Source organism: Rhinatrema bivittatum, chromosome 1 (assembly GCF_901001135.1).
Source record: "Rhinatrema bivittatum chromosome 1, aRhiBiv1.1, whole genome shotgun sequence".
Taxonomy (NCBI): Eukaryota; Metazoa; Chordata; class Amphibia; order Gymnophiona; family Rhinatrematidae; genus Rhinatrema; species Rhinatrema bivittatum.
The window spans coordinates 58,557,238-58,569,939 of NC_042615.1; the positions used below are offsets into that span (position 1 = coordinate 58,557,238).

At 40.6% G+C, this 12,702-nt stretch overlaps 1 protein-coding gene across 7 annotated transcripts in view; it reads right to left on the reverse strand.

Moving 5' to 3' along the window:
* FBXW7 (F-box and WD repeat domain containing 7) overlaps positions 1-12,702 on the reverse strand; it is an 808,352-nt gene that overhangs the window by 12,789 nt on the left and 782,861 nt on the right. For 6 of the 7 annotated variants that reach the window (XM_029607316.1, XM_029607232.1, XM_029607399.1 and 3 more), the window contains 3 exons: positions 11,029-11,142; positions 2,032-2,213; positions 812-1,037 (listed from right to left, as the gene is read on the reverse strand). In XM_029607316.1, coding sequence (XP_029463176.1) covers positions 812-1,037; positions 2,032-2,213; positions 11,029-11,142 — 522 coding nt within the window. The remainder of the gene's footprint in view (positions 1-811; positions 1,038-2,031; positions 2,214-11,028; positions 11,143-12,702) is intronic. The other variant, XM_029607735.1, reaches the window with a different exon arrangement.

Consider the following 12,702-nt stretch of genomic DNA (forward strand, 5'->3'; position numbering starts at 1 on the left):
CCAAATCTCTCCCTATAGGAGCCGCCATCACCGGTGCTCCAAGGACTGGGCAAGGCCCACCACCAGGAGACAGGGGTGTGGAGGTTCCAGTCCCACCTTCTCCTCATAACCCAGGTGTGGGAGAGTTAAGACACCTGAGGTGAAGAGGAACCCCCCCCCCCTTATTTTTAAATCCCCTTCCCAACTCAGCCATCATAGCGACAGTCCTTCCATCAGGGTCACAACCCATATCTGCCTCCAGAACCTGATAAACATGGGCTTTAAATCTGGCCACTAGAGTTCCTATTGAGCACCAAGAGTATCTCCCCTCCAGAGGACATAAATGCTGGCTCTGTTACCCGGGAAGAGGCCTAGCTCCGCATAGCAATACACGACCCTTATCATTAAGCCACTTGGCCAACCCAAGAAACAAACATTTAAAAAAAGATGGTTCAGCTTTGTATTTACTTTCTGCCACCTGAGTGCCTGGATTCTGACACACAGTAGCAGGTATGCAATCAGAAAGCTGCTTTTACCGTGCTATGAACTTGCCCCATGGAAATTTCTACATCAGGGTGTGTGCGCTCCATTCCTCTTCTCTGGGACAATGTTTCTTTTTGTGAGTGTTCAATATTTTTGGTAAATATGCTACCTCTGAGCTTTTTCCTAGCTGGCACACTTTAACAAGACAAACAGCAAAATACTACTTCTTCCAAGTACTGAAAGCCTGACAGTACTTAAACTAATGCAAGTAGTCATTGAGTAATGTGGCATACTGCACAGTGAATATCAATGGAGCTTGCATGGGAAGCAGTTGCATGCAATTACATACCTGTAAGGAGTAAACTCTGTTTGTATGTCCTTGAAGCGTGTGTAAACAGGTCTCCGTCTCTGGATCCCACACTTTCACCATAAAATCATAAGCCCCACTAACAACTCTCCTGCCATCATACTGGACACACCGGACAGCTGCTACGTGACCCATTAAAACATGTAAACATTGGCCTGTCTCGATGTCCCAGACTCGAAGAGTGGCGTCTCGAGACCCGCTGACAACTCTGCACCAAACAAAACAAGAGTTTACACTCAAATGGTTTGTAGCAGCATTATTACTTCCACACAGCAGCAGACATCAGTTGGTTGTTAAAAGGATTTCAGCTTGCAAGCTTTATACATGAAGAACTGCAGCATTTCTCTCATTTGAAATGCACAGTAAAGCACCAAAGACTTTGAGAGGAATTTACCTTTCAGTTTTATGAGAATGAACAGTAATAGGATTGCCTCTATACCAAAGGATGCACGAGGAGGGAAGTGATTATACAACTGCTACATCTTTGTGGGCTGATTTATACAAGCTATCCTAATATGCATAAAATGCGAGAAACCCTTTATAAATCAGGCCCTATATCCCCTCAGAGCCTTTCTCCATCTCATCCAATAATCCTTCTCAGGCTTGATATATCATCATCTCACATAGCTCCATTTTGTTAGCAATCTGCAGCCAACCTGCCAAAATGAGGTTTTCCGATCTAGATTATCAAGTAGTCTAAAGGATGAAGGTAGGTAATGGAGGAAGCACCATACGGTATTTCTGGACCCCCTCAAACATGACCTTGCAATTTTCCCAAAGCCTTTTTTAAGCAGTTGATGTGTTGTGGTGGCAGTCTGTACTGAGAAAGCAGCATGCAGTGCTTGCATTTCTTCTAACCAGCTAAATAATGCCAAGATGTTTACCTTTTACACTCTCCCAGCCAGACTGTGAGAGTGCAGCCTCTGCAGAAGTCCCAAGCGTGACCTGCCTAAGCAACAGGAACCCATGCTTGTAACCAAATCTGAATCACTTGCTTAGTACCACGCAGCACTAGTTACAATCAACTGTCCCAAACTACTGCACCGTGAAGTTGGCTTGCAAATTTTTAAAATCACACACGGAACTAGACTATTTTAAATTATTTATATATATATAGGCTTTGTTTACATTAACTAAAAATATAACAGGGACTGATTTTTTAAGGAAAAAACATGAAGCACATAACCTTGGGCAATTCTCACCTTTTTTCATGGAGGTGCATACATCGAACAGTGGAAGTATGACCATATAACGTATGTATACAGTCTCCTGTCTCTGCATTCCATACTTTCAGGGTTCGATCTGTTGATCCACTAATGATGATATTGTCCCTCATCTGGGATGACCATACTCCACCTGTGTGTCCAACTAATGTTCTTAAACACTGGAAAATAGAGAGTTTATTATATTTTATAAGGTTGGGTTTTTTGTTTTTAAATAAAAAGCATAATTAGAATACATCTTCATTCATTAAAACAAATTATTAAAAATAAGCGGAAGCTGGTAAGGCACATGTGTGTGTGTGTATTCATATGAGACATCTAGAATGTCTCAGAATCCGGAGTAAAAAAAAAAAAAAATGCTAAGTTTCAGGTGCAAGTTTACCTAGTCATCAGATTTGTTGTTTCTATCATTCATTAACACAACCAAGCCTTGAATGTACTATCAATTATTTGAACAAAGAGAGACTGGGAAATGGAGCATAAATGTAAGACAAACTGTATTATAATAGTTATAGACTTACATGCATTATCTATTCTTTTTAAAAATAATTTGAGCCTACTTGGTATATTTTAGACATACTGAGATAACATGATGAAACCCCTCAAGTGGATCTGTTTGCAACAGTCCAAAACAGAAAGGTACTAGACTGCCTTCTGATCTATTCTAAAGCAGCAATCTAACAAAATTCACTTTCTCCCTTCACCTAGAGAAAGGCCTCTAATATGCATATCTTTCCCTGTCTCATATAATATATCATACTTGTTAGATTTGCTAATAATTTTTTGAGCTTACTTGGGATATTTTTGAGTTATTTGTAGAAGTCTGAATGCTTCTCTCTTTTTGAACTCAGTATTATCTGTCAGGATGGTCTCCTTTTCTATTTTATGGTACACATTTTGAAAACCCGCTTAGAGCTTTTTTGAATAGGTGTATACAAGTTGAAGAAATAACTAAATAAATGGCAATTAGAGCTATCCTATGAGAGACTGCACTGTTTCACATTCTGATTAAAGTATAGAGTCCCTCCCTCCCCTGCTTGTTCAGGTGAATATATGAGTAACTAAATATCTATCTGTATTAACATGAATGTGTTGGTCAATAAGATTCTGAAGGCCTTCAGAGTAACCCTCATCTGAAGGAGATTGATGCAAACTTTTTTTTCTGCAGGGACTAGGAGTCTTGGATGTGAAATTCCTTTAAGTGGGCTCCTCAGCCCAAATTAAGACATACCCATGGTTAGTATGATTTGAGGCCCAGAACTGAAGAGGGAAATCCCTTAGTCAAAATAGAATAAGACAGCAATACTTGCAATGTGTTTGTGACCTGGATGTAGTACTGTAGTCTTTGGGTAATTTGGAACCATTTTGATTTCAATGTCTATTGGATTTATCCAATATGAAAGAATACTTTGGGAGTAACTTGTACTATTTCTAGTATTTGAATTTGCATTCTCAACATGGCCCATATGGTTATCTGTTGACTAGATCATCTCTCTTGCTCAAGCCATGTCATATTCAGCTAGCTAGTTGGGCCTTTACCTGAGCCATGTCTAGCAGAGCTTCAATAGCTTCCAGTTACAATGAAGTGCAGATACAGGATTTGGCAAAACTACTCACAAACCTTGATGCCAACACTCTGGATGGGGTAAGCAATATTCATGCCAGAGTCCTGTCCTTTATCATCCAGGTAGGGAAAAACTCACAGCCTGTGTAAATATGCTGCAACTACTGCAGCATATTTGCACTGATCACTTTATGGACCAATGTGAAGTTGAAAACAGAACACAGTACTGGAAGTGTGAAGTGTCTACAATGAATATGTCAAAGGAACTACATAGGTGTAGGCCTCTAAGGTTCAAAGAATGCACATCCTCCCAAAGTATCAAAGCAGCTGGAGTGTTTCAATAGGTTCCGACCACCAGTACAACTCGGCACAAAATTCCTTGAGTCCTTTTATTTATTTACTCATATTTGATATCTTGACTTACCATTCAAAAACCTAGAGGCAAGTACCAATATTAAAACCATAAAATAAAAGACAAGTTACAATAAAACACAGGACTAAGCCATTTAAACACAAGACAGGAATTAACATTGCACAGGAGTTAACAAGGCTTTGGAGTACTTTAAACCTGGACTTATCTGAATAGGCTACACTAGCCTTCTGTCAGGCCTGAAATGCTTGAGAAAACATCCTTGAGCAGGTTTGGATATGACATTTTTTTTTTTTTTTACATTTGGCTCTGTTCTGCAGGTTGTTGATGGGTTTGGGTGTAAATTATAGAATTTACACAGATGACATCCAATTTTTCATCCCTATGGATATTTCTGAGTCTACCACATTTAAGCAAGCTGTAATATATCTGTCCACAGTTAAAACAGGGTTGACACACAACAGATTTGACACTGAATGCAGGAAGAACAAATCATAGTTTTAATCTGACATTGGCGGTCAGATATACCTACCTTTCTTGAATTTGATGGGCATAGGCTACCTATTCAGTCTTGTGTACAGGATTTTGGAGTCCTGACTGATTCTGATTTATCAATGAGGGCTTATATTAAGAATATCATAAGGACAGATTATTTAAAGATATGAATGTTGCGCTGATTAAAACCAGAACATTTTTGTACAGCGCTTTAATCTTTGTTTTTTTCAGAGACAGAACTCGCTACTTTAAGATCTCTACAGATACTGCAGAATTCCACTGTACACATATTGACTGGCACTCCTAACAGACCATATTTCACCAGTTTTGCTCTTCCTTCATTGGTTTCCGATTCAAAGGAAAGTTAAATATAAGGTTTTGCTGCCAGTATACAAATTGATCAAGAATATTTTGTCACCATGGATTTCTTCAGTCCTATGGATTTATAAACCATCTCATATCTTAAGATCTATGTAGAAGGATTTATTTGAAGTTTCAGCACCCAGAGTAGTGCATTTAATGGAGACCAGAGAAACAGCATTCTCGGTGAAAGGACTGCTTTTGAGGAACTCTCTGCCTGAGCAGTTTCATATGCTCACAAATACTGATGCATTCAAGAAGGCCCGCAAAACTGTTTTAAGCAAACATCTGAGATAGTTGATTAGCTATATGTCTATCTGGCAATATCTCAGTTTGATTTGTTGCCCATGAAGTGCTGAACTCGGGAGGGTTTTCGTATTGCGGGTTTCTGTTTCAATTATGTATTTTGTCAGGATTTTTTGTTTTGCATCTTTTTAAAATTGTGTATGTATTGTTGTGACCAACTGCAAACTCTGGAGCATAGAAGATATCAATATGTTAACTAAATAAATAAATATTATCACTTCTTGTAATAACCTGTGATAGACATCTTGTAGGTGCATCAGAAACATCTCTTGATGGACATGCTTCAAGGGAAAACACAAATTTAACAGGATAAAGAAAACTGAAATCAAGTAGCAACTAATTTTGTGCTGTGAAGGGACCAAAGCATGTTCAGAATCTTTTTTGTTTTTTTTAAACAAAATCTTCTCAGATGTTGCTCCGATGCAGGCCAAATACATGTGCCTCCATTACCCTCACAAAATTTCAACTTTCATGGTAGCACACAATTTTAAGACTTCAGAAGTGATTAATTATTGCTCATCCAAAATCACTTTTCTTTCAATACAAATTGTGATAATTCCTTATATTTACTGAGAAGTCGTCGAAAATCTTCCAGGTCAATCTTTTGGTTAAGAAATTATACTAAGACCCTGATTTATTACCCCACTGCTTACATTCTTGGAGGCTGTTTGACATTTTTCAAAGCCTTGCCTACTTACACAAAACATTATTTGCAATAATATTTAACTGATATTTTCCCTTTTATTACTATTAAATTGTCAGTGACAATATTAAATTCAATATAGCACTATCGCATTCTAGATCACTATTATCTTATGTAACTGCTTTACTCCTGGGGGAATTCTGTGCAAAGAAAATTAAAATTCTGCACACAAACTTAAATTCTGCATATTTTACATTGGTTAAAGTAGCACAATATACATGACAGACTAAGTAATTTAAAACGTAATACAGAAATAAGTTGTAATTAAAGATAGAGAGTTTTAAATATTTTGAACAGAGGTTCACTGTAAGAGTGTCTCTTCCACTCTCTCTCCCTACTCCCCTGGCCAGTCTCCTTTCACTTTGCCCTCCCAGGCCCCAAACTTCTCCCCCTGCCACTACCTCTCCCCACCCCATCTAGGCTCAACCCTTTCCACTCTCAGAGTTTGACCCCTCTCTCAGTACTGCCCCTCACACAGGCTCCCTCTGTCCCTCTCTCACACACACACACACACACACACACACACACTCATACAGGCTCTCTCTCTCTTGCACTACCCCACTCCACAAACTTCCTTTATCTCACATGCATACACTTTCACACAGGTTACCTATGTGTCTCTCTCACACCCCCTGCAAACTAGCTCCCTCTTTTGCTCACCCCCCTACACATAGGCTCCCCCCCTCTCACACACACACACACATCCCTTCACACAGGCTCTCTCTCTTAAACAAGCAAGCACCCTCACATACACACAATCCCTTTTTCACACACACCAGTTCCCAATCTCTTACACATACACATACTCCTTCACAATCTCCTCACATAGGCTGTCTTTCTCTGGCACCCATACCCATGCACCCTCACACATGCTCTCTCTCTCACACACCCTCAGACTCGCAGTCTTACACACAAAGACTCAGTCTCACCGGGGCCAGCTCCATCTTTGCCATGAGCAGGACGGGCTCCGCTCGCGGCATGCCGGCCAAATTCTGCGCAGAATCTGTGCAGCTGCGCAGGAGGGGAATTCTGTGCAAATTCTGTGCACTGCAGTAGCGCAGAATTCCTCCAGGGCTACTGCTTGCACAAGCAACAGTGTTTAATGCTGGTAATTCTATTCTGTATTTTACAAAATACTAGTTTTCTTTAAACTTACTGTTAAATAATCCTCAGTGAACTAGACATTTACTAGCATTTTTTTGCTTCAGACCTTTAACCCAGTAAATACTTTATGTCTAAATGATATTATTGCTCTGAAAACCTAAAATGTTTAAAGTGGTTGTGTGATTTTTTTTTTTTAAGCAGCTGACTTGAACATTCTAAACACGTAAGTCAGTAAAAAGAGAGCATTACTAAGGGAGCAGTATTCTAAGTTCCAGTAAATTAGATTGCTCAGAATCTAATTAAGTGTTCCATTGGACTTGTAATCCCTAATATTTTGAACTTCTAAAGTCAGGTCTATTTTGGAAGTTAAAATAGCTGCTGTTGTACAACAAATTAGCTTAAGCTTCCACAAGGAAGTAACTGTTCAAGAATATGACGAACTCTAGTTGGAAGATAATACAAAGGTCCAGGCTGGTAACAAGAAGACAAAAGAAGCAACTGACGATGATAAAGCTACACATCTGCCCAAACACTGCAGAAATCCATGTCTCGAGTCCACTAGAACAGTAGCAAAGAGACAAACGTATATGCCAACTGTCTCAAAACAAATTCATGTTAAGGTGACAGTCAAAAAAGCAGGATTCTTTCTGAAATGAGAAAATCCAACCCAAACATTTTTGTACCTGTCTGAATTGTTATAATACATGAACTCAGGCATTATATACATTTTTATTTATAAAGATAAATAAAGCAGTCGCAGTGTATCATAATGGTTAGAACAGAGTTGCAACCCTGGAGACCTTATCCTGACTCCCATATTTATCCCTCACTCAGGGACCTTCAGCAAATAATCTCCCTTTAGGCATATACAGACTGAAAATTCTTTGGGGCAGGGGCACTGTAATTATGGAATTTAACTTGTGTACACACACAAAATGTCAATATATACAAAATAAGTAGCAAAACATTCAGTAGTTTCTTTTTATTTTTTGGCCAGATGAAAATATGCTAACAGGAGAGCATGCAGCTATGAAGTTTTGATATTTGATTTATAGTCTGCCTTTCAGGCACTTCAAAGTGGATTATATTCAGGCGCTGTAGATATGTCCATACCCATAGAGGCTCACAATCTATCGGGCCGATACAGTCACGGGAGAGCCGGCGAGCGCCCGCTCTCCCGACGTGCGCACAGGCCAGAATCCTGGGCGCGCGATTCAGTATCGGCCCATATGCAAATTAGGGCCCACAGTAAAAGGAGGCGCTAGGGACACTAGCACCTCTTTTTTGACAGAAGCGGCGGCTGTCAGCAGGTTTGACAGCCGATGCTCAATTTTACCGACGTCGGTTCTCGAACGCGCTGACAGCCACGGGTTTGGAAAACGGACACCGGCAAAATTGAGCGTCTGTCTTCCAACTCGCAGGCTGTGGCAGATTTTAAATTTTTTTTTAATTTTTGGGGCCTCTGACTTAATATCGCTATGATATTAAGTCAGAGGGTGTACAGAAAAGCAGTTCTGTACACTTTCCTGGTGCTGGCAGAAATTAACGCCTACCTTTGGCTGTATAAGGGGTAAAAATAGTGCGTCGAAAACGCGCAGCCAAATGGGAGCTAACAGTGCGCTCAGCCTGAGCACATTTTACTGCATCGGCCCTTATGTTTGTACCTGAGGCAATGGAGGGTAAAGTGACTGGCCCAAGGACACAAAGAGTGGGATTCAAATCCTGGCTTCCCTTGTTTGCAGCCCACTGATCTTACTACTAGGCTAAGAACAGAAATATCATTGATCTCAGCAGTGAAGACCTGAGACTACTCAATGATAAGATTAAAAGCATTTATCAACACTCAACTAATGGGGTCAACAACAACAAAAAAATACTCATGGCTACCAAGCATGGACTTCAGGAAGAAGTGCTCTTAAACATGGCTGAACTAATATCCAACAGTACTCGGTGAAGCATTGCCACAATGCTCAGAGGCAGCACTGTGCCATGTAGAGATTCTGGGAGAAGGGAGGGAGTCTCAATCATCATACAACAGCAACACCTAGTGGCTAGACTTCACATCCATGCTGAAAGCAGCCCTGGTGCATGGCCCCCAGCCAAGGACTGCCACTATAGTCACTGGGTTAAATGAGTTGGGGGATGATATAAGATAGGAGATAAAATTCCTGGGAAGATTTGAAGCCAAGAAAAATAAATTATGATTTGTTATGGCGTAACCTGCTCTCAAGATCCCCTAGCCGGGTTTTACAGGGCCTCAATGCCGTGTGCACAGAGGTAATATCGTCCACATGCTCATGCACATCATCCTGTGTCTCCAAAATCCACTGTTCCACATTGGACACTTTTAGATAATTCCCCAAAAGTACCAAACATTTCTTCCAGCTTTTCATAGATTTTGTCAAGCTTCTCAAACCAAGGCGCTAAAGCTTGCATCACCACTTGCAGCATCTTGTCTTAGCGATGCTTACAGTGGGAGCCTCCAAGTTCAGGGCCACAATCACCATTTTAGGATCCTGAGGTGATGGCCTTTCTTTTTCTCGCTCCTTCTTAGCACAAATAACTCCCACGGCAAAGCTCCCCTACAGCCCGCCTTGCCCACAGCATCACATGATCTTGAGTGCTCCATGAATTATGCTTTATAGCATTATCAGAAAAGACGTTTTAAGAGCAAAAAGAAAACAAAATGTTTTTCTTTAAAATACTCTCTTTTGGCTGTAGCCTGTACTTGCTCCTTGCCCCCTGAAAGCCAACATATGCTAATTTAGTCACAATGCAGCCAGAGACACATTGTCTCTGCATAAAAGGTAAAGCAATAAACTGAGTATGCTTCTACCATAAACAAAAGTATGATGAACTGATTTTTTGATTGGCATACAAATAACTCTCTACAGAAATTGCCATGAGTGCAGACGATTTCACCACGTACACAGAGTAATGACAATGAGTTGCTTGGCTCCACATCCCTGCTGACATCGGTGCAGGCTGAAAGTTTGGAAGAGAGGACTGCCGTGGGGCAAATAAGAACCAGCTGAGTAAAAGTGGGGGGAGAAGGGAGTAAGTGATGCGCAATATAAACTGCTTCTTTTCTCTCTCTGTGGTCCCATTCCCTGTCCACATCTTTGCCTCCATGCCTGCTTTTACCATCTCCTGTTCTCAGCTCTGTTTCCAGGGCCGGATTTATATTTCTTGCGCCCATAAATTGTGGATGGGGGAGAGGGGTATGGCAGCAGGCACACCCTCAAGATGCAGGGTGAGGAATAAACTCCCAACCCCCCTCATACCCTCCCAGCTTCTCACCTAAACTGGTGCGTGTCTCCATCAAGCAGCAGCAGCGACTTGAAAAAAGTAAATTCAGGCCAGGCCTGCCCTGTAGCTGCCGGTTGCACATGGGCTTCCTGTGCAGGGCCTTGATGTATCAGGCATCTACAGGCTCCACACTAATTTATTTTTTCAAGTTGCTGCTGCCGCAGGATGGGAGTACAGATATTTGAGGCAAGCACCTAGGAGGCAAGGTCAGATTGAGGCATACAAGTAGCAGCACACTCCAGCACCTATCAAAATTTGGCACTGGAGGTAGTTGCTTTTGTCTAAATCTGGGCCTGTCTGCCCCCAACTGATATCAGTGCAGGCTCAGAGCTTGAAGAGGTCTGTTGTGGAGCTGTAGGTTGCTGCCAAAGGGGCTTTTTTCTTTGTGTGCCCCTTAATGGGCCAAGTGAGAGGCTTTGCCCAAACCTTGGTGAGACAGGTTTAAGGTGGATTTCAGTTTTGCAAGTGTGCATTGAGGAAATATTATTTTAAAATGTGTTTGCATTTTTGAAATTTTATAATTTTTTTGAATGCTATTGTTATACCATAACTATATGCTATTTATTATGATAATGCTTGCAAAGCGGCTCAGAGTCTGAGAAGAGCAGGGTTGAAATTTAAAACAGAATAGAAAATAGAGTACAGTTGTATTTGCTGCTTGATTTCACACAGCTGCAGTGGTGAAACTACATTACCATGGCTTGTTATGGTATACAAACCCACTTATAAAACACTATCTGAAAAGAAATTAAAAAAAAAACATACCTTGCCTGTAACTGCCGACCAAACTTTTAATGTGTTGTCATCAGAACCACTAACTATTCGGTTGCCACAGAACTGCAGACATGTGATCACATGATCATCATGACCTTTAAGCACCTGAAGAGAAAAGAAATCACTTATCACAAGTGTTCCCAGTAAAATATCCCCAACTATTATTGGGAAAAAAAAAAATCAAGGAGGAAAACAAGATATTTTCCCTTCTTTGCTGAAAATATTGAGGCAAACCTTCAAAAGTATAAGGATTTGTTCTTCAAAAGAATTAGTTTTCAAAATGGGAATCTTGGCATTGCAACTATTATACTATATGCCATATTTTAAACCATTTAATTTTGTATTGTTTTTTTTCAAGGAGCAATATTGTTCAATGCTTATTTCTATCCTTCCCCCTCCACAAGCCCCCCCCTAAACATATTCTACATAGTTATGCAAGTGAAAAAACTGAAAAAAGTACACATACTTCCTTAAGCAGATATCTCTGATTATTTTCCAGCTTTGCACATGGGATGAATTTAAAGCCCTGTGCGCACCAAAGCTGTGAGATATGCACAGAATTCTGTGCGGATTTTAAAAAGTGCGCGAGCATAAGCATATCTCCCTGGACGAACAACATTTTTTTTGCAATAAAAGGGGCAGGGTATGGGCATTCCTAGATTTCTCAATGAAATCTGCACTTTAGTAATTATATGCACAAGCACGCCGCTGAGGTCCCCTACCACATAAAGCAGAGTTGCTTATCTGTAACAGGTGTTCTCCCAGGACAGCAAGACTTTAGACCTCACAGATAGGTGACATCAACAGATGGGGCCCGGCATGGAAAACTTTTGTCAAACTTTCTAGAACTTTGACTGGCACTCTGAGCATGCCCAGCACGCTACTATCCGTAAAAACATGCAGAGTCCCTCTTCAGTCTCATAATATAGAATTCATGAGCGAAAAACTAAAACAACAAAATAAGAGAACTCAATTCCGCGGGGTGGCAGGCAGGCTTCCTGAGGACTGTTGTCCTAGGAGGACATCTGTTACAGGTAAGCAACTCTGCTTTCTCCTAGGACAAGCAGGTTAGTAGTCTTCACGGATGGGTGAATACCAAGCTACAATCTGCTCCTGGCAACCACCATGACCAACAGACATCGAACCGGGTGCCAACGGGCACAAAAAATAACTGTGGCGCTCTGTTGGTAAAATAGAGAAACAGCCTGAACCTAAACAGTGGGCCTTAGGTAGGGAGAGTTGGGTTTAAGCCTGGAACAGGTTGAGAAGAATAGAATGGCTGAAGTTACTATCTTATTTATTTATTTTAGTATTTTTATATACCGATATCCGTTTGCACATCGTATCGGTTTACATGAAACTTAGAGAGCATCACCATATAAGGTGAAGCCTTTACAAGGAACAAGGAACAACAAATTGGTTATATAAGCCTGTACAAGGAACATGGAACAACAAATTGTTTATATAAAGGAGACGTTATTTACAGTCGACGTTGAGGAGGAGCGGATGAAAGTGGGAAATTTTGAGGAGCAAGAATGTTTAACGTTATGGGATTTTGAAAGGAAAGATAGAGAAAAAAGACAAATTGATTAACTGGATAAATAATAGAGGCAAAAACTGATCAACAAAGTAGATATATACATGAGGACGAACATAGTGGTATCA